Genomic DNA, 22,724 nt, shown 5'->3' with positions numbered 1-22,724 from the left:
AGGTATCTAGTTACAATCACAACAAATATTTACCAAGTGTAGTAACCTCTCCTTATCCATAGGAGATACATCGCAAGACCCCCAGTGGATGCCTGAAAGCATGGATAGAGCGGAACCCTGTATATACTTATTTTTTCCTATACATATATACCATAACAGGGCGAGATGTCACCATACTACTCAGAAAGTGTGCCATTTAAAAACTTATGAATTGTTTATTTCTGGAATTTTCTTCATTTAGTATTTTCAGACCATGATTGACTAAAGTAACTGAAACTTTGGAAAGCTGAAGTGAGAATAAGGGTTGACTACAGTGTCTACTACAAAGGCTTTGCATGACTTATTTTCTTTACTCCTCACAGCAGCTCTCTGAGGTAGTTATTATTGTCATTGAGCCCATTTTTCATATATAATAAGTAAACCAGTAAGCCAAGGGGGGAAGCCAGGCCATCCAAGTCTGGAATGCAGCCCCTGTGTCTGCCAGACTCCATGGGAGTGGTGCTGAGGTGCTGGCTAGTGAGTCCTTCTCCCAGGGCTCCAGGAAAGGGCATGGACACTGACTACCCATCGAGGACAGCTCCTTGTGCTCAGGCCACTGCTGTCCTTTCCCCTGTGTTTTGCTCACCTTGTCTTCACATACCCTGCAAGCCTACCTGGACTTACCTCCACATGTACCTGGAGGCAATAATAAAGCCTGAAGTATTGAAAGTCAATTCTGGGAGGTTGGCAGCCAAGGGTCTGAGATAGCCAAACAAGGTATGGCATGTGTCCTTGTCACCTGGACCCAACAGTGACTGTTGGGGCAGGAAGATGGCGTGGACCCAGCCAGTGAGCCACAGCTGTTTATGATGAGGTTGTGCATTTTCTTGTGGGGTTTGCAAGCTGCCAGGCCCTTGGTGTCCTGGCATGGCGACTGCCAAGAGCTGTGGCCACTGGCTGCTTTCCCATCCACCTTCTGCCTGCACTGCCCCTCCCTGGGATTCAGGGCTGAGGTGGCTAGAGTGAACTGGGAGAACGCTGGGGCCTGCTTCTCACCTTGCACTTCTGTGAGCCAGTGGGGCTGGTTGTAATGTTCTGAGGCAATGGTGAGCGTGTTGAGGAACACCAGGAAGATCACAAGCCAGTAGAAGACATTGGACTTGACTGCGGCACGACACTTTCTTCTGCAGAACCGATTCCACCGACGCCAGTAGCGACTAGAAAGAGGTAGACAAGAAGAGAAGGATGAGAGGGAGGTGGCTATGAAATTCAGATTTCTTGTGATCTGAAAGGCACCACTGTGGCTTCCTTTCACCTCATAACTGACTTGGCCTCACTAGAGAGCAGCATAACCTGGCACCAAGGGGATAAGCTTTCAAGCTAACTGGGTTGCTGCCATTTAGCTCTGTGGCCTTGGGTTTGTCCCTGCTCCTCCCTAAGCTTCCCTCCTGTCATCTGTGAAATGGGAATATGGCCAACCTCACCAGGTTGTTGTGGGAATTGATGGACCATATATGTGTCTAGCATAAAGCTAAAAGTGGTCAAAAATGGAATTATTTTATAATAATGGCAGTATTAGAAATAATACTGCAAGCACTAGCAGTATTATTACTGTAGTGGTGGTAGTATTAGGACTAGTAATGTGTTGCCATGAACAAAACCTCACGTAGGCTCAGTACCATATTAGGTGTCTCTCATTAAGCACTCCCTAATTCTCTAAATAACTCTACGAAGCAGGTGTTGTCCTAGTTTTGAGGAAGAACAAACAAAGGGCCATGGAGGTTAAATCCCATGGCCACAAGCACACAGTGGCAGTGGCCCCTTGGTCTTCCCCCAGCACCCCCATCTCTCGCTCTTACTTTATGCAGCCTCATCTGTAAAGTGTAAGGGCTGAGTCTGGAGCAGAGCTCCTTTGCTTTTTGAGGGATACAGAATCTGCTGAGAGTCTGATGAGTACTTAGATCTTCTGTTCAGAAAAATGAGGGCACCCCCACACACACACACCTCCACATACAAGTTCATACAGCACGTGACCCCCACAAAGCTCAGCCCTGATCCATACCAATGTCCCCTTGGTCTCTTGGTTAGAGACTGTTGTCAGTGAGTCTCAACCCTGGCTGTGCACAGCATCACCTGGGAAAAGCTTAAAAGATGACCAAGAAACTCCACCTAAAACCAGGTCCTAAGCCCAAACCAATTAAATCCAATTTTCGGGGGACTAGGTGCTTTTTAAAATAGCAAAACAAACCAACAAACAACCCCCACCAAAACCTGCTGGTAGTTTTTAAAGCCCCACAGATGATGCTAGTGTGCAGCCGTGGCTGAGGGCCATTAAAAGCTAGATGGTCCCGAGAGAACAGACACATTTTATAGCTCTGTGGTGGAGGGGTTTAAAGCTTATCCCTAATTTCATCCTCACGATGCAGAGAAAATATATGGCCATATTTGGTAACTCTCTTGACCAGACATTTACCAAGTGTTCACACTGTGCAAAAGACAGAAGGGTAGGGACGCTAGAGCCGTGCTTGGGAAGGAGATGAGGGGCCATGCTGAGGACTTGGACAGGGAGAATGAATGACAGGATATGATTTTAGAAAACCAAACAACTAACAAAACAACCACTCTGTCAGCTTCTAGATGAGGAACAGCAGGAAGGGTGCTCTGTCAGACACTCGGGTTGAAGAGGATGAAGGCAGTAGTCATATGCATGGAAAAAAGGACACTGAGTTGACACCAATTTTGGAGGCAAAATCAACAGTCCTTTGAATGTGCAGGGTGAGAGAGAAAGGTATGGAAGGGACACCCCAAATGTCTAGTGGGGTGATCAGAAGGGTGGCCCGTCTAAGCAGTACAGGTGCAGATAAGGAGAAGCAGTGCTCTGGGCATGGAGGTTGCTCTGAGAAACTGGGGTGCTCAGCTCAGGAAATAAACTTGAGGTGCTGGCAGATTCTTTGTAGAGAAACCCACCAGGCAGTTGCAGATGGGGAGAAATAAAGGACTGGGTAATAAAGAAGGCACGGTGGAGGGAGGGGACAAAGCAGAATCTTAGAGCAATTGTCCAGGAACATCTGTATTCACATCTGTATTCTAGGTCTCCAGGCAGGTAGACCTCTGCTGTTTATGGAGCCCTTCACTCATCTCAAATTGCTTTCCGGGATAGCTTGACTTCATCTATATTTCTACCTACTGTCCATGGAAAATCCTGTTAGCAAATCTTAGTGAAAATCTATAATGAGATGAGAGAAGTGGGGAGTATATCGGTGAAGGGTGCAGCTTCCTCGGAACTGCAGAGAAAACTCCGTTTTGGGCTTGCAGAGCAAGGAAGGGTTAATTGGGTGGTGTTCTGATCTGACCCCTGTATCACCGTGGCACTGGGATGCCCTCTTCAGCGAGCGCCAACCCTTTGTAGGGAACACTTACCTGCTACCTAGGGGAAAGTCACCACACACCGAAGAAATGCCTCAAGGTCAGAAAATTAGAGCTTTCAATGCACTTAGGGAGGCTTCCATCCTCTATACACACTGCCCTGGGTAAGAGTGAGGATGTGCGGCAGTGGAGGGAGGGGCAGGGAAAGGGGACAGGAGTCTCAGGTGGCTGGTCCTTAGTGAGCAGGAACTTCTGGAGATGGCCAGACCTCAGTCATGAGGAGTCTTATCTTGCCGAGGCAGGACTCTGCTTCTATCCTGTTACTGCGGTTATTAACATTGCAGGGGAATTTGGTAACACCATTTTTTATCCTGAAAAATGAATTTGCAGGACAAACTCATATCTGACCTTAAGAAGCTTACATTGTAGTTTCAAAAAATGCTTCAAGTACATACAATGTCATGTTACAGAAATCACTGACACTTGTCATTCGGAATCCAAAGGGATCGAGTTTGCCTTCTGTCACAGTATGTAAGAGCTGACTTGGAGTGAGTTTGGTGCTGAGAACTTAGATTAAGCTCCCCTTCCCCCAAGTCTGGGGCAGTGGCTGCAGGGTGTGATATGGTCAGGCCTGTCCCCTGGGTCTGGAATGGCTCTGGTCGAGCCCCTGCAGGAGTGGCTGTCAGATAGGGCAGGACTCCTACTTCGTGCTGTTCCTGTGCGCAGCCGTTCAGGAGAGTCACGCGGGTTTGAGCTGTGGTGGGGGTAATTACTACCCCGGGAAAGTATTTAAAGATAATTATACACCTCCCACTCTTCAAAATATAGCTTTGCTTGACAACTGGTTTCCTGGCAACGCTTCCTACTGTATAATAAATGTAATGGTTTATTAGAATGTGTAAATTTATTTGTGTTTACATATGCATGGAGGATATAGAAATTAAATGATAAAATAGGGAGGAGAAATGTGCCTGCTGTTCACATTCCCTTCACACTAACTGGAAAAGTCACTTACCCTAGAAATAGAACTTTCCATATGCAGACATAGGGGAGAGGGATGGCTATGAATGTGTCTAACCCACTTCTTCTACATTGTTGCATTCGATAGGGTATTTCTTCTCACTTACCTCGGGTCCTCTTACCTCTTTCCAATACTGGGCCCTACTCTAGCCTTTCCACCTACTGGGGCTGTACCCCCAGGGCACAGGACCACCCACCTCCCACTGCTAAGTCCTGTCCACCCTGGCTTCCCCACCGTGCACTTTTCTAGTCTTCCCAGACTCAGAACTACTGTCACCCTCTCTCTGCCTTATTAATTTAGTTACACATAAAAGAAATACTTACTGAACACCTACCATGGGCTAGGTACTAGATATTCAACAGTTAACATGCTAAACATGGCCTTTGTCTGCACAAAACTCATGTGGGTGATACTGACCACTAAGCGAGCAATCCAAGAGCAGGATTGGTGCCAAGGTGGGCATAGCAGAGCACATCAGAGGGCATCCTAGCCGGTCACAGAGGAGCCAGAAAAGGTTCCCCAGAGGAAAGAGCCTCCCAGTTATTCTCTACTGTATGGATCTGCAATGATGTCATAAGGTCCATTAGGGAAAGGAACTGTGTTCAGTGCAGGCCACCTCACACAGTGAGGACACTTGCTGACAGGCTGGCAGAGCAGCGGGGACAAACTACGCAGATTTGGAGACAAGTTTTGAGAGGCCTCTGGCCTCTTGTGATCCAGGGATGAGGGTGGGTATGAGGAGAGGGCAGTGCTCCTGAGAGAGTTTTCTTGGCATATAATTTTTGACAGTCATCTATAATAGTAGTGGACACTTCAGGGCCTTTATAGTGGCTACAGAACAGAACAAGAAACACAGAAAGTCATTAAATTTAATTATTTTATATATAAGTAACTTAAAAATGGGCCATAGGGCCCTGGCTGGTATGGTTCAGCTGGTTGGGCTTTGTCTTACAAACTGGAAGGTTCTGGGTTCAATTCCCAGTCAGGGCACATGCCTGGGTTGCAGTTTGGTTCCCAGTTAGAGCTGCATAAGAAAAGCAAGCGATCGATATTTCTCTCTCACATCAATGTTTCTCTCCCTCTCTTTCTCCTTCCCTTCCTCTCTCTAAAATCAATAAGCATGTCCTTGGGTGAGGATAATAGATAGATAGATAGATAGATAGATAGATAGATAGATAGATAGATAAAAAAGTAAAAATGGACTATTAGAGATTGGGAAAAATCTGGGTGCCTTGTTGCTCATGGGATAGCAAAAGTAGAGGGAAGCATGGAGGTGCATTTCACTGAATACGGGGCAAGGCAGTCCTCCAAAATTTTAGAACCCTGTGGGTTCCACTTTAAAACTCTGTAAAATAGAGATCTGGAAACCTCAACAGGTTATCCGATTAATCCTTTCAAGTTGCATAATACTTTCAGAATTATTTGTCCCCTAACCATGTAAATCCTATTCTGGCCCTGGTTGTGTGGCTCAATGAATTGAGTCCCAGCCTGCGAACCAAGAGGTCCTCAGTTTGAATCCCAGTCAGGGAACATGCCTGGGTTGCAGGCCAGGTCCCCGGTCAGGATGCATGAGAGGCAACCACATATCAATGTTTCTCTCCCTTCCCCTCTCTCTAAAAATAAATTAAAATCTTTTTAAAAATAATAAATCCTATTCTGAACAGTGAGCCTCAAATGTTGCAAAATTCCTTATTGTAACTAATTCCTGATACTATAAGTCACTAATTTGCAGAATTTTCCCTAAAAGCTCTGTTCCAGTGTTTCTTTTAAATAAACTATAATTTTGTATCTTTCAGTTTTGCAAATAGCATAGGCCAATTTGAAGCTCAAATTTTGTTATTTTCCATTGTTAAACTGAGTAAATGATCAGGAATACTTTGATTTCTTTTTTAAATTCAAATTTTAGATACTTTGGATGGGGAACTAAAACAGACACTGTTTACAAGGTTATTTCTGAGTTGCAAAAATTCTCTCCCCAGCCCCCAGCATTAACTAACCTTGATTTTCTCCCATGTTCTCTCATTCTATATTTGCTGCCACAATGAGAACATACAAGGACAGATTTTTCTTGTACCTGTAGTGGAAACCTTCGCATTACACAAAAACTGCCCCCGGTGTACTTGGACAATTTTGATGGCATTTCCAATTCATTGATGCCTTTGATATTTCCTAAACAGACACCATCTGTGGGCCAAAGAATCTAGACTGGAAGGCCACCATGTGATACCTGCCCAGACCCTTTATGGCCACACTGTCTGGTGCAGTGACCACTAGCCACATATGGCTGTTGAGCACTTGAAATGTGGCCACTCCAAATAAGACATGAAGCAAGCATAAAATACACAATGGACTTCGAAGATTTAGTATGAAAAACTAAATGTAAAATATCTCAATAATTTTTATATTAATTAAAAGTTGAAATGATGTTTTAGAAACAGTGGGTTAAGTTTATATTAAGAGTTTCTTTTTATTTTTTAACATAGCTACTAGAAAAATGTAAAAAGTACATGTATGGCTCACATTATATTTCCATGCAGCGGAACTGCCATAGAGCTTCCTCCCCAAGCCCAGGATACAAGAGCTAAGCAGAAACAGACCTCATCAGTAGGACGGCACAGTAGTCAGCAGTGTGGGTCTTGGGTGTGGGTGCTGGCTGACCCTCCATAGAAGAGCCACGTGGCCCTAGCCTCTCTCAGCCTCAGTAGCCTCATCTGAAAAGGCGTTCAATGACAGTGCCAACCTACCAGTGATATGTCTTCTGGGAATACAAAGTCTCCTCACTGCATTTCTCTTGTATCTTGAATAGAAACTGCAGAGGGAGAAACCCCTCCCAGAAGTTAAATAGCTGGTGTACAGGGGGTTAAATATATAGCAGGTAGAGCCAAGTCTCAAGGCTGAGCAGAGTTGGAAGTTTAGGGGCCCACTGTTCCTTTCCTCTTTTCAAAAGCACAGGTTACATCATAAATCACTGAATAAAAAATGTTCCCAGAGCCTCCTGTGTAATTTCTCATTAGACTGAGTCCATACAAACATGAAATTTTTCTTCCATCCTCTAGATCATGTTGATTCATTCCTTAACTCATTCATTTGTTCATTTATGGTTCACTCATTTGCATGTAATGAGAATGATATTTTGGAAATATTTTCAAATGTATTTTTGTCCCTTTACTCTTAATCTATGTGTGGGGTCTTTGGAATTATCAGAAGCACAAAATGCTTTCTCAACTTTGCTGTCCAATTAGATTTTTTGTTTGAGTATGTGTCAAGGTTCATTCATTCATTTATTCACTCAACAAATAACAGGGGTGGACAAAAGTAGGTTTATAATTGTGAGTACACAAAACAGTTTATTCTTGTATTATTATTGATTATTGAATTATTTTCCATATGAACAACTGTAAATGTACTTTTGCCCACCCTACATTTATTCAGTCCCTGTTGTGATCCAGCCACATTCCCAGATACAGGAGATAAAGCTGCAAAATCCAAGCATTATTATCGAAAGAAAAAGGACATTTACATCCTGGCTGGCATAGTTCAGTGGATTGAGCTCAGGCTGCGAACCAAAGTGTTGCAGGTTCGATTCCCAGTCAGGGCGCACTGCCTGGGTTGTAGGCCATGACCCCCAGCAACCACACATTGATGCTTCTCTCTCTCTATCTCCCTCCCTTCCCTCTCTAAAAATAAATAAATAAATAAATCTAAAAAAAAAAAAAAAAAAGAAAAAAAAGGACATTTACATTCCTAGGGCTCTCTTTCATGCAATAAGAGTGAGGCCTGGTATACTTGGCCCTAGATTTTTTTTTTTAATGTAAAGCAGGTCTTAAGAGAAAGAAGGAGAGAAAAGCCAGCATTTTCCAGTTCCAGTGGAAATATGGGAGAAAGAAGGGTCAGAAGTTGAGGAGGAAGCAGATACTGGAGTCCTGGGGGTCCAGCCCCAAAGGCTTAGAGAAGCCTGCTTTAGAAACACACAGGAGCCCCATGGAGCCCCAGGGATAGTGGGGCCAGTTGGCAGCCTCTACTGGATGCATACAGAGGGTCTGCAGAACCCTGGGAGAATGCCAGCCACTGGTTTAGAGCTCTGTCTAGGCTGGTGCAGAGACGGTGGTGGGAGGCAGGTAGGTAGGTGAGCCTGCTTAGTGTTCCAGGTTCCCCATAGCTCGTTCATGGAGTATGGGAGACCCGGAAGGGGGTCTGTGCACTCACGTGGGGTATGAGGTGCTAATGTCAGTGGACCAACAGAGTTTGGGGGTCAGAGAACAGAGGTGGATATTTTAAGATCAGATGCCAATATGGGGGGGGTGGGGCATGGGTTCCAATGGTGGATGCCCAAACCAGATGGGCCTGCTGTGCCTCAGCAGGAAGCAGCTCAGACAGCAGCTCAGACTAGCTACTGCACAGCAGAGATAAGCAGAGGACTCAGGGGGCATTCCAGGACCAGTCCTCCCCAAGCCCTATTCACCTCCCGGGGCTTTGAAGTCCCCTGCCCCCATGCATCCAGATTCCAGGCTGGAGAGGTGCTGGGAAAGAGAAAATATGAGAAACTGAATACTTTTACCTTAAGGGACTATTTAAAATACACCATTGGGTTACATTTACCCAGTTGAACTAAAATTCAGTATTATTTACACTCCAGCTACATAGTAGGTGAAGCCAGGGAAACAAGAATAGGCCAATTAAGACATAAACCATCAATGTTTTTGGATGTATACAAGCTTTGTGGTAGTAAATGCACTCTCTACATATCTATCCATTCAACACACATGTACGTACGAGCAGCCCACCACTGGCCAGGAACTTAGCAGACTCTCTCAAAGTAATACCTCTGGGGAATGCAGAGTCTATTGAGGGAAATGGGCTTGTGAGCCAATAATTAGTACATAGTGTGGTAAGTGCTATGATATTAGTATGAGCAAAGCACTAGGGGAATTGGAGGGGGGTGAGTAATCTCCCCTGGGGAATTTGCAGATGTCATTGATGTGGTAACATTTGAGGTTCTTAACAAAATCTGAATTCTCCTGACAAAGACATGGGGACACAGTGATTCAGGAAGGAGGCTCCAGGCAAAGGCCCTGACATATGTGTGACAGGACAGGGAACATTCCAGTGAATGCAAGTTCCATGTGGTTGGAACCAAGGGTAGGTGCAGGGAAGTGTGGGAAGTGAGGCAGAAAGGCAGAGGGAGCTGAAGACCATAGCCCCTGTGGAAGGTTTTGAAGCCCAGCAGTGTGGCGATCCTGGGTGCCTTCCATAACCCTTAAAGTTCATATCTCACTGTGTCCATGAACATGAAGCAGTCAGGAAGATTAGCAAGCATCCACATTACATTTATTTTACCTGGACTTCAACTTACAAGGTAAGGAGACACACTAGGTCTCACAGCTTTGGGATGTGCTACCAAAAAGATTGACAAAGATAATTCAATAAATATCATTCCCTGAGTTATTTGCTTGATGTGACCCAAAAAACTCTTCTTGACAGCTAACTCCTTTGAAGAACATGCCTAACTCTACTGCCCACCTGGTGGGGTGGCTGAGATAGAGATGACGGGCAGAAGGAAAGAAGAGTAGCATGTATCTCACTTACCTGAACTTCGACTTGGAGATCCGGTGGCTGAAAGAGGAAAAGGAGACATTAGCAAGCATTTCAAGGGTGTTCAGCAATGCCAGAGAAGTTTGATGTCCCCTGATGCCTATATATGGGCACTGGATGGATGTGTGCTGTGACTCAGAATAACTCTGGAGAGAGAGAACCCTATTTGTCAGCATCTTCTCATGTGTTCGTGCATTTGAATGTAAAGACTGAGGGTTGGCCCTGCTGAGAAGTCTACAAATCTCGTGTCTTCTAAGTGGAGAGGGAGAGCCCATGTTCTGAAGACGAGAGTCTACTGTGAGGTTCTATGAGGTCAGGTTAGGCAGCATGTTAGGAGTGCTGCACCTTGAGAGGAGCCACAGAGACAGGGAGGCAGGATCCCACCAGTCAGAAGCCACAGGCAGAAACCCATCAGTACACACCCCACACTGTCTGAGCAGGAGCATGGCCAATGCTTGATACAAGGTGAAGATGGGCAAAAGGAGCCAGCAGGAAATGGAAAGGCCAATAATGTCCTGGCCTGAGGCCAGCAAACTGGGCCTAAAGAAACAGTCACAGGCCCTGGGGAGAAACACAGCATACAGACAGTCATGTGGTGCCCAGAAGACCCTGGGGGACTTTGGGACAGGAGCACAGGGCAGGTGTGTTGGTGGCAGATTCGAAGGTCAGTGTATGGGGGAGGGTCCACTGAAAGGTGAAACCTTCAAGGAGGCCCTAAGACAACCTAGTTCTGATAGAAGAGTCCAGGGAAGGCTAGATAGAGGCAGGTTGGAAGAGGGAGAGAAAGAGAGAGAACGGAAGGGGAACAGATAGGTAAAGAGAGAAAGGGGACAGTGCAGGCACATGAGACAAAATACTGAAGGCCATGTGTCAGAAAGGCTTAGTGTAGAGGGAGGAAACACTGCAGAGGTTGCAGGTGGATGTGCAGAAAGGGGCAGAATGCAAGTCAGAGGTGGGAAAAGGGATGGAGATGGCAGCAGAGAGAGAGAGACACCGAGAGAAAACAGGAACAGGGACTTGGGAGGCAACTGCTGTGAGCCTGTGTCATCCCAGCTCAGCACAAAGTGAGCTCTGCTGCATAGCAAGAAAACAACCCATCTCATTGTCTTTTTATTAAAAAAATTAAACCAGAAGATGTGACAGGTGGCAAAGCCATCGAGCATGAGATAATTATATCTCTGGGGCACTGAGGATCTGAGCCAAGTGCCTTTACTGCTCTGAACCGTTAGCTAATAACCTTTTTCCCGCCTCCAACGACTGCCTGCCAGGGCTGGAGGGTTTAATCACATGTTAACAAAGCATGTGGGAGGGGGAAGGGGAGCCAGGGCAGCATTTTATTTAGAGCCACAGTTTAATGGGGAAACAAATATTTTCCAGGTGCTAATTGGTGGTGGGGAGTCAGGGGAGTCAGGGTGCTCTGTTCTGCAGCAGGGCCATGCTGAGCATGGCACCTTCCAGGTCTGCCCTAGGCTTGCTTTTGGGCAGCTCACACTGCTGGGTGTAAACACAAGCCAATGCAGACGATCATGATCCCTGTGATTCTGTCTGCAGAGCCTGGCCCGGCCCTCGGCCTTCTCTCAGTGACCTCTCTGAGGGGCCCTTCAGTGTGGACCACTGGCCCTTCCCCATGAGGCTCTCTCTCTCTCTCAGTCCAGGTGAATCATAAGAAAAATGGGTTGTTCAAAACTACCACATGGGGAAACTGAAATCTGCATGTTCATGTCTCCCAAAGAAATGACTAAGAGAGGTGGGCACAGGGAAGGATCAGGGTGAGGGGTGGCTGACTGAGGAGAGGACCGGAGCTGAGTTTAAGCATGGTCATCAGCTAAGGGTCCTTACTGGGCATTCTGGCACATTCTAAAAAGGAGGAAATGGAGCACAACTTCCTTTTACACTTAGTTACAAGTCCTGATGTATAACTCTGGATACCACACTTGAAGACTGATTTTTGTTGTTGCTGGTCTCAGGATTGTGAGTTCATGTTTTTTGAGTCTAAAACATTTGTCCCTTTTTAAGTACCATATTACTTAAGCATCCCCACTTGAGGAGGGGGAGGGTACTGTTCAAGTGGCATGTCTCTGGAGGCAAAGGAAAACCCTGGCCCTTGGAGAGCTGAGGTTAGAAGTCTCCTAAACCTCAAGTGCCTGATTCCTCATTCTCCCTGTACAGGAATTCCACTTCATGAAAACAGAGGACCCCAATGCTCTGCAGCCCTGCACTTCCTGGGAGGTAACTATTGGCTCAGGGTTTGCAAAGTGGGTCACATTGGTCTCCTGTATGAGTCAGCAAGCCAAGCCGGGGAGTAGGCAGGTGCTTTGTGTCAGAGCACCACTCCACACCCTGGGCTCTTCCACATGTGGCAATTGCTTCCTCCTACTGAACAGTCGAGGCTTCCAGCTTCTGCAAACCCCAATGGGGCAGTCACAGCTTGCTCAGGCTTATTGGCTTTTCTCATCATGTCTTTTCTGTTCTGTTCTATTCTATTCTATTCTATTCTATTCTATTCTATTCTATTCTATTCTATTCTATTCTATTCTATTCTATTCTATTCCACCCTACCCTACCCTATTCTAAGAGCCCAACAAGTGGGTTCTTAAAGAGCAGAGAGGTGGAAAAAGTTAATGTGTACCACATAAGACCATCAAAATAGTTCCACTGGGCTGGACCTGGAGTTCATCCGATCCAATATATTTTCTCTGCCCACGCCTCCAGGACAAACCTTCTAGGAAACCAAGATTTTCTTTGACATTAAGATTCAAAATTAGAGAAAAACCCAAAATTCTTCTTTGTTTTGCTTTGTCACTCAATTTGCATTTGTCGTGTTTGGACAAATATTTGAACTTCTTAGCAGCTCTTTACACTTTCAGCTTCCCTCCCCTTTCTAAAGTAACAAGCACTGTATGTTTATTACCTGCTATGGAAAGTAGTATTTGCCTGAATTGTCCCAATTTGCTTTCGACATAAATCAGATGGCATCGGAGTCACCATGCAGGCTGATACATGTCTGACTGAACCTCCTAGACTCCATAATGGCAACACCACCCACGGCTGTTATTACTAGGAGGTCAAACCCCAGCTCCTTGGGGTTTGCAGAGCACTGCTTCTGCTACTAGGTACTAGACTCAGTTGTTCCACATCTCTGGCCAGAGTCTTCTCCATCAGCCCTCCTGCTCTTTCACTGGATCCAGTAGTTGCCCTCGCTGGGCCCTCCCAATCATATCGCTCACACTCTTCCGGGCTTGCAGGCTAATGGCAGGCCTGACCTCCAGTTCTCAGCCTGGCCCCACAGTCATGTCTGTGCTGCCCTCCACCCCACGCAGACTCCCACGCTGCCTGGGCCTTCTGCCGGGCCTGCTTGGCAAACCCCTCCCTGGTCCACACCACTGTCTGTTTTTAGTGCTTCCAGGCTACAGAGCCTGCCAAAAAATATGTCAAATTGTTCCACAGGCTGACTCCACATTTACAATGTCAGCCTCCACTGCGGCTTCGGAACTGCTCAGCAATCTGTGGCCTCACTAGTTTGGTGACTCACTAATTTGAATCTCCTGTACTGTCCTTCAGGTTCTTAGGACATCTAGCCCTCGCTTTCTGTGATGAGATGACAGGTCATTTGGTATGACTCCTATCATTGACTCTTTTCAGCAGAGCCTGTTTTTAATTCTATATTCTTCGGAGAACTGTAGGCTTTGAGAGCTGGGAAGGACCCTTAGATACCACTGGATCTATGGTTTGCAATTTACCAAGTGGTATGATGTTTTACTCATATGAAATCTTACATGGAAGCCCAATGTGTAAAAGAGGCAAAAGTGGTCTTCTGTAGTCGCCCCACAGATGGTTCTAGAAGCCCTAGGCCTCTTCTGAGAGCACCTTCCTCTCCCAGAGCACCAGACTGAGACTCAGAGCAGAAGTGCTTTGGTTGATTGGTTAGCACTAGACCTTAGCACTCCTGATACCAGGTCTCTTTTTCCATTTCCAATTAGTCCCAGGGTAAATGAGCTCCTTCTTCCTGTATGAATCTAGTTCCTCCAACTCTGTCCTTAAAGTCAACACCGCCCCCCCAACCCCTGCCTTCTTAAACAGTTTCTTTCCCCAGAAGCCCTCATTTCCATTCCAGAGCCTTTAGCTCCTCCCTTGCATAGACTTCTTTTTTGACTTAAAGATCACCCCACTCTTTACTCTCATGAAAACAAGCCTCTTTCTATGCTCCTTTTTCTTCTCTCCCTCCTAGGCCCCACTTGTGCTGGCTCATTTCCACACCCTCTCCTTTGCTGCAACTCCAGATGCTACAGCCAAGTCTTTAGAGTACAGCTCCCGAACACACAGAGCCCACCCCCTCTGCTCCTTCACGAAGGGGACTCTGGCCTGAGCCAGTGTCATCTCATACCTCGGTGACTGCTCTGAGGCCGCTTCACTGGGAGCCTGCTTCCCTCCTGGCCTCACTCCTTCTCATTCTTTTCTTCACATCAAAGTGATCCCTCGAGAATGCAAAACTAACCAAATCAACCAGCTCCACATTCCATGATTTCTCACAGTCCTATGACAAGACCAAGATCATCAACGGCTCTACCAGGCCCCGCTCCATCTCCAGACTTGGCTCTCCAGTCTCCATTCATGCCACACTGGCAAAACTGGCCTTCTCTCCATTCTTCCACCCAAGGGCCTGGAAATGCACTGTTGCCTCTGATTGGAACATTCTTCCTTACTCTTCACCTCAGTGATGTATGTTCAATCCTTCAGTTCTCAGATGAAGTTTTATTTCTTCACAGGACTGTTCCTAACCTGCCAGTCTAAATCAGGTCTCTCCCTGGGTCATTAACCCCACATTACAGTTACTTTTTCTTCTTAACACTCACCCCAACTTTAATGACTTATTTACTTATGTATGACAGTGTTCTATCAGATTGTGAGCTCTAGTGAGGGTGTCAATTTTCTCTGCTGCTCTGTACCTCCTTCGCCTAGCTCCAAGCTGGGCACACTACTGATAGAGTGTACAAATAGAGAGCTGTGTCTTGAAATTGTTCCTCCCATGGTTTCCAAGCAAGTGTTGCTGTCAGTTCCCCTAACACCTCTTTGTCTGTTTCATTTACTTCTTCTGATTCTTCTGTATGTCCATGTCCCTTCATTCCTCTATGAACAAGCATTGTTCTAGGACCTCATGAATATTTTTTATACTGATAACCTCAAATATGTGACTCCATCCCTACTCGAAGCTGGATCTCGGACTTCCACGGCTTGCTGTGTGATCCCTGCAAGTCCCTCGGGTTGGCCCTGCCTCAGATGGCACTTCAGCATCCTTATCGCGTTCGGTCCCCAAACTTTGATGGCTCCTCCTTCTGCGTCACTTGTCTTCTCACCTGCCTCCTTCACCCCAAGTATCACATTGCCATTTCTTTCTCTCTGCCTGCCCCTCTCAAGAACCATCTACATCCTGGCCTCTCACTTCATATAAAGCCTTACCTGGACTCAGACCTCATCTTACTACACAACTAGCCTCACACTGTCTCCTCACCACATACCTACTCTCAGCCCCCAGCCTGTTCTCACACTGTCTCTACCACCAGGAATGCTGGCCGTCTCATGCCATCATTGTCTGAAGTGGGGCAGGTGGTGGGTGGGAGATGGAGGAAGACCATAATTTATTAAGTACATATTATAATTCTGGCACTGTGACCAGCTATCTTGTATGTATAGCACAGCTCTATATATGTGGACATTCATGGGAATAACAGGGACCATTTCTACAGAGCTCCTGGAGCTTGCAGAGTGTGTCCTCAAGGCAATGACAGATATACAAGGGAGACTGCCAGCTTCTCTCTGTGGGGGGCAATCATACTCTTCCAACACAACCTCCCGCTCTCCTGAAACACACTGTCCAGTGACGTCCTTCCAGTTCTCCAATCCCTCCTGGTCTGTGACTTGGGCCAGGCCCAAAAGCTAGAGGTGCAGGGTCCTCAGTCATTTTCTCTCCAACCCTCCTTGGTGTCAGGATCACAGAAACACCTAGAACTGATGGACTCTGAAGGCCTGCAATCTGCATGTCCCTAGTGTAACTGACTGGGGCCCGCTTTAGAAACTCAATTGCTTGTTTTATATGGTTCCAACAGAAGAGAAGGGAAAAGAGGCTTGGACTTCTGCTTAAAATGTAATTAGCACTGTATTTTAACAACATTTGACAATAACTGCTTCCCGACAATGCTGAGAAACCTGCAGTGCAGACTCCCTGGTGCCACTGTCAGAGTGAGTGATTCTGAAGGCCCTGTGAACCCTGGAAACAGAAGTTGCAAGAGCTGGTCCGTTCCTAAGTAGCGATTCCCTTCTCCTTTGGCTCGGAGGCCATTCTTAAGGCTGGTGTGCTTATGTTTAGACTCAGCTAACCTTTTAAAAAGGGTTGGGTTTGCCCAGACTGTGGAGTCATTTCGCAGGGGAAGGGTAAAATAAGACATCTTTCTTCTGATGGAGTGACTTAGAAACTCACTTTTTTTGAGACTGGCCCTCCTCAGAGCCTGCTGTTTGCAGTGCCTATCAGCATCTGGGTGTGCCTATAGTGTTCATGCCTCCTGAAATGGAACCTGACTTGTCCAGGGGAAGGCCTCATGCTCTAGGTTTATTTTTAGCAGGTAGACCATTCCCCCATCCCTTCCTTTTGAAGGGAACATTTCCTGGGACTGACTACTGGTTTCCATTTTCAAGATTGAACTAAGCTAGGTGATTGTGATAATCCATGTGTGGACTGTTTCTCCTCACACCTGGCACCGTCTCAGGCCAAAGTCAGCTTGCTGAAGCCAGGGCCTGGGAAAGGGAAGTCTTGCACATCTGAGCTGGGGCTTATGTTAGAGGAGTCAGCCACAGTCTAAGCTAAGCACGGGTGAGTTTATTAACTCAAGTCTGCATTTCAGGTATCTGTTTCCGTTCACCAGATGGATAACTTAGAGATGCAGGTAAACCAACATGTTTATCATCTTGCAGTATATTTTCTTATCTCTTTGCCTTGCTTCCAGGTCACCTTTATCAAAACGGAAAGGGTGGTTAACAGGACCCAGGGACCCTATCACAGCTGTCTCTTGTGAAAGGGGGTGGGAGGGGCTGGGGAGAAAAAGGCTTCAGAGACACCCTCAACACCCCCTGTCCCAACACACACACTCTGTATTTCTCTGATGTGGTGGAAAGGACCTCAAGATCCAAGAGCTGGAGCCTCACAATTGAGGAGCAGTCTCAATTTAAGACCCATTACCACTGCCTAGGGGCTGTGGTCACACCAGCACCCTCCACTCCCCACACAGGTTTCAGTTCTTTGCTGTGCTCTGAACTCCGCCCTTCCCAGCGATGAGCCATCCCATTCTGACTTCAGGAGCAGCTGCCCTGCCCGTGCCCCCACAAAAGCCCAGCCCCTGGGCTCGCCGTGCCTACTCACGCCAGCCTGGCCCCACAGTTTTCTCCTTCGATGTCACCGCCAGCCACATTCTCAGTGTTGACAGACTCCGTCTCACTTGTGGGCATGCTCACTGCAAGAGTCAAAGGGATGCAGAACAAGGCATGAGAACAGGGAAGAGACAGGGAGAGAAGAGTATTAGTCTGCAGTATGCGCAATCCCAGGAGGAGCGCTGTTGGGAGGAGGAGAGCCAGTAGCACCTGCTGGTGAGGAATAGGGGTGCTGCTGAGAGCAGGCTGAGGCCCTGGCCAGGCGTGGGGTTTCTGTGAGGGAATGACATGGCTGCTGCTCAGCATAGGGTAAGCTATGCTGCCAAGGACACTTTAAACTAGTGGAATGTGGAAGGAAACCTGGTGATAAGATCATTTACCTTATAGGAGACATCCTGAGAACACTCACCATTGAACCTTTCACTACCCTCAACTCTGCCATAGGAGAGGCTGTGGGAGCTTTTCCATTTGCATCCACTACTTGCCATAAAATGGGAAGCTTTCCTGAAAATATTTTATTCCTTATTTGTTCCACCCACCAATTCTAAGGTGAGGGTCCCAAACTGAGAGTCCAGCTCATTTGTAGAAAGGGCATTTCTACTGCCTGCATGAACTTTGAGCTAGATTTGGAGGAAGACCCTTACCTATGGTGCACATTGAGGCCCGAGTCTGTTACGTCCAGGACAGGGCCTGACAGAGAACTCAGGCAGAATCAGGCACTGGTATTCAAACTAACACTGAAGACCTCAGAAGGGAAGAATCCACCAAACCCGGTTCACATTTGGCTTGAAGATAGACTGCAGGGACACAATCTCCCCTTCCAGTGACCTTGAGATGCCCACCTCAGCAGGCTAACTTGGGATATGAACCATCTATTTCTGCTAGCACCAACCTCCCATCCATCTCCAGTCTCTTCCTGAGGTGGCAGGGGCTGCATTTCCAGACCAGCAGGACTTTTTTCCTTGGAGCCCATTTCATGGCTTAGAAGAAGCCATTTCTTTTACTATTGTTTTTTTAATTCCAAATAAAAATTTACCTCAAGAAAATTCTTTTCTACCCTTTTAATATGACATATCAATGAGTTTTTGTGCCAACCCTTGTTCGCTAGGGTAGCCATCCAGCATGGGTCCTGGTTCAACTTTTCTCGCAGAACACAACTCCTCATGTGGAGAGAAATCACTAGCCCACAGCAGCCAAAGAATCTGCAGCTAGTGAGGGTATGGCATCAGGTGATGTGGGGCCACAGCCCAGGAAAAGACTTCTACTGGATAATGTTGCTGAACATGAATTTTTCTCAGTTTCTTCTCTTGTGGATGAACACAAGATGGGCAGGTGAGAAGACTCATTTCAAGAATACTGAAGATACAAAAATAAAGCCCATAACTTACCCTGTGGTTTGACTGTCATACATGAGAGACTTCTGAACCTTAGGACTCATTTTCAACAAAGTTGGATAACAAGAAATCTAGATGCCATTTTAAAGACGTTTAGAGCTGGATGGGACTTTAGATATTATTTAGCTCTACCTTGTCCCCTTCAAATCACAGGATAGGAAGGTGAGGTCTAAGGAAGGGACAGATGCCAGGGACACAGTGTTTGGGATTTGGACTGGAGCCGAGTGTCAGGACCTCTGCACCAGGCTCAGCTAGACCATCCCTGTGCTGATCAACCCCCTTCCCTACAATCTAGGATGGTTGAGGTTCTTAAAGCTAAATCAGGCTGGGGGGCCTCATTGCAGCATGGTGAGTAGCCAAATGGTAGTGCTGAATGTCACAACTTCGCATCCTCAAGTTTGAGGGAGCTGGTCAGCAAGACCTGACTAGCACTGGGAGCTGGGAAGATAGACTTTCAGAGCTTTCCAGAATTCTTTACTCCATGCCCATTAATGAAGAAGTAATATAAAAGAAGAACCTTCAGTCTTCAATCCATCTATCTGCGGCCATTTCTGACCGAAGACTCCTTTAACTCTTCAGCTATCATTATTTAAAGAGCTGAGCTGTGCACAAAAATCTATCTCACTTTGTGACACTTTGCTCCCAGAAAGCCCCTTAGCTATGGAGTAATGTGATGGTGGTGGTGCTAGGTGTGGAAAGACAACCAAATTAGGAGGAGGCAGGCCTGGGCATTAGGAAGGACCATATAACCTGCTAAATCAAGGCACTGCCTGTACCAGTACCAAGCTGGCATTTACAGTTACCTTAATCATGGCTGGCACTATCCAAAGGAAAGATTCCATGATGGAATAGCTACTGATTATCACATCTGCTGACTTTATAGATACAAAGAGATGACAAGGCAGTGGCTGTGAATGAGACACATTGACATCTCCTCACAAAAACACACACATACATACACATACACACACAACCACTGCACCACAAGCCATCAAGAAAAATACCCTCCCATCCAGCCTGGTATATAGCAACAGACATTTATTTTACACACAGAGAGCACAGAAGAACATTACCATGGGTTTCTGTAGAGTGACTAAACCAAGCAAACTTCCCTTTCTTCTGATCAAGCAAGCCTGCTGGAGCTCCTCCTTTCACAGACAAGATGGTCATTTTCAAGAACCAGGAACAAGACATCAACAGAGAGCATGCAGTCAGCCACGGGCAAAAGAAAGAAACAGAACTCAGCTTTCACATAGAACATCCATTTTCATCTCCAAAAATAAATTAAAAAATTGTAAAAAGCAGTACACCAAAACAAGTAAGAAAACATAATAAAATAGAACCAAAACCCCAAATCACATGAACTAATGATATGAAACAAATGATGGATGCTGGGGAGAAGGAGCTACTCTAGCAGAGGCTTCACTCTACACTGGTCTATCTAGTTAGTGGCTTGGAGAGAGGGCTTCCTAGGAGGGACCACCCCACACCCCTGTGGCCTCCTTTGGGAGATGCCCTTTTGCAGGCTCCAGTGGGGTAACTGCTAAAATCAAATTGGTGTCCCCCTTTGCCCCTACCCAGCAGCCAGGTGACTGGACTTCTTCCCCACCTGCAGTGGATTCACTTACAGGTGGAAAAGAACAGTGGGTCTACTCGGCCCTTTGTCCAATTCAATCATTCAATTCCATTTAGTAAAGACCTACCAGGTGCCTCAGGCATGATCACATCACTAACATATATGCATCTATTTTTAAAAGGTTTAAAGAGGCAAACAAATTGCTCAATAGCTTGTCAATGGGTGGTCTTTTGAGGAGGTTTGTATATAAGAAAGAATTCTGTATTCTTTCTTATTCTTCTCTCAGGCCTAGGCTGTAGCTGAAGAGGGGGTGCTGGTGGGAGTGTAAAAACACTGATTGTTGCAAGTGTAACAGGGGGAGCTCAGTATTCTGCCATGGACTTTGAGTTCTGGATATCAAATGCTTTAGCTAATTCCCGAGTCAGAGAATTTTCCCACTCCCTTTGATAGAACTGTGCCTCCAGCAGGCCCCGTGGAGGGTGCTGGGTAAGTGGGGAGTCAGGCAAGGTCATGGCTGGAGAGTGAGGTGGGAAATCTCCTACCACTCATGAATGGAAGCATGTGCCCTGATCAGGAATGGGTAGTAGTGTCCCCCTCAGTTCCAGCAAAGGGCATAAAGGGAAGGTCAATCCAAGCTTTAGATGCTTCTTTATCTCATCCTCTCCCCCCCAGAACTCAGATGATGTCCAATGAACATCCTTGAATGCTACTTGTTAGTGAAAATACTGAACGCTGGCTTGTGAATGAAAAGAGTCAGGTTTATTTTTAACCTGTGTAAAGGGCTATTTCCCAAACACACATCTTAAAAGACAAAACTTGGAATAAGCATCAACTTCACAATGATGAGTATTGTTTTTTTTTTTCTCTTCTGAAAAATCCTATTTGAAAAAACACTGAGAGCTAGGAACTGAAATGAATGACTTGGCTCAAATTTGCCTTCAGGAAAAGAAGATACGTCTCAGTTTAGAATGATAACAGCCACTCAAGTGAACATCTCATGAGGGGCCTTCTATTCAGGAGGATGAACAACAGCCTTCCAGTCACCAAGTTTCTGTTCACACAGTTGTCTGGGTGGGGTGGGGGGTGGGAACCCTGACCAATGATGAAAAGCCAGGGACCTGTGACCTGCTATACAGAAGCGTTATCCAACTTTTGGCTTTTACATCAATATTTTGCCATCTTGTTCAACTTCAGAAATAACTGTAGGATAACTTTAAAAACAATAGAAAGAGCTTGATAAAACCATTGAATCTGACCAGGACTTGTCTTTCCTGTGGGCAAAGTTGGCAACCACCTGTGGGGAGAGTGATTTGCAGAGCATCTAAATCCTCTCCCCTGACGACAGGCAGCAGTCCCCACTAGATCTGCTCTTTTGGGTGAAGTTATACGAAGATTCTGTGCTGAAATGAAGAAGCAAATAAGATGAGTAAAGATGCAGTTATGTTCCCATTACTAAGGGATTAGACAGCAGGATCATAGCTGATTCTTTAAGGGACTTGCTACCCTAGAGAGATGAACTTGGATTCCTTCTTGAAAACTGGGTGCCCAAACAGTTGAAAGTTGAGAATTATAAATGCTGGATACTAAGTCTGGGGATGAGATGGACAGCCTGACTCCCCTTTGGGATACACAGATGTTGAACTGGATATAAATCAAGACAGAAAGATGGCAAAGAACCTAGGTGCCCAGAGGCACCTCTCCTCTACAGGCAGCCCCCTGTCTGGATGCTTTGAGAAGGGAAGCTTGATGTCTGCTCATCTGCAGAAAATGTGGTAATAATATACCCTCTGTAGAATGAAACGTGCCTCATTGAATGGATTTAGGAAGAATGAGGGGAAAGGCCACTAGAGACAAAGCTAGTTTTCTGACTTTCTAACTTCTTTGTTACTAGGTACTGAGGATCAAATCTGGGTCTCAGGGCTCTCTTGTCCCTTGGCTTCTACTGAGAAGATTCAAAAAGAAAATGAGATTCTAATGAAACAGTAATTAACAGCTGCCATTGCAGGGGGTGAATAACATAATTACCTATTTAGTAATATCACCAATGGCTACAATATGAATTGTCTAGACTTCATCTTGCCAACAACTGATTACATCTTGAATTAGTGTCATCTTCCCTCCAAACATCTACTCTTGGTGGCAACTCTTGCTTGCAATGGTGCTTACTAGGACAATTTCTGTGTCTTAGTGGAGATGCACAGTTCTTTTCTCTCAGTAACCAATGCCTCCCCTGACCTATTTGGAGAATAGTTGTGCAGATACAGGGCGGGGGGATTCTAATAAGCCACAACTGACACGAGATAATCTCCTGAAACTGGAAATCACAAGAATTGTACTGGGAGAGGAGCACTAGATCTAAGCTGCTGTGAAGATGGAT

At 46.0% G+C, this 22,724-nt stretch overlaps 1 protein-coding gene across 1 annotated transcript in view; it reads right to left on the bottom strand.

Annotated features, from left to right (window-relative positions):
• The window catches only part of CACNA1C (calcium voltage-gated channel subunit alpha1 C), a 627,765-nt gene that overhangs the window by 135,774 nt on the left and 469,267 nt on the right, over positions 1–22,724 (bottom strand). The window contains exons 10-12 of the mRNA XM_045830427.1: positions 17,370–17,460; positions 9,953–9,979; positions 1,036–1,196 (exon numbers count right to left, since the gene is read on the bottom strand). Coding sequence (XP_045686383.1) covers positions 1,036–1,196; positions 9,953–9,979; positions 17,370–17,460 — 279 coding nt within the window. The remainder of the gene's footprint in view (positions 1–1,035; positions 1,197–9,952; positions 9,980–17,369; positions 17,461–22,724) is intronic.

This window comes from Phyllostomus hastatus, unplaced genomic scaffold (genome assembly GCF_019186645.2).
Source record: "Phyllostomus hastatus isolate PE091 unplaced genomic scaffold, TTU_PhHast_1.1 phas_contig_152, whole genome shotgun sequence".
NCBI classification, from domain to species: Eukaryota; Metazoa; Chordata; class Mammalia; order Chiroptera; family Phyllostomidae; genus Phyllostomus; species Phyllostomus hastatus.
The sequence above is the reverse complement of the archived record's forward strand: the minus strand, read 5'-3'. Positions and strand labels throughout refer to the sequence as shown.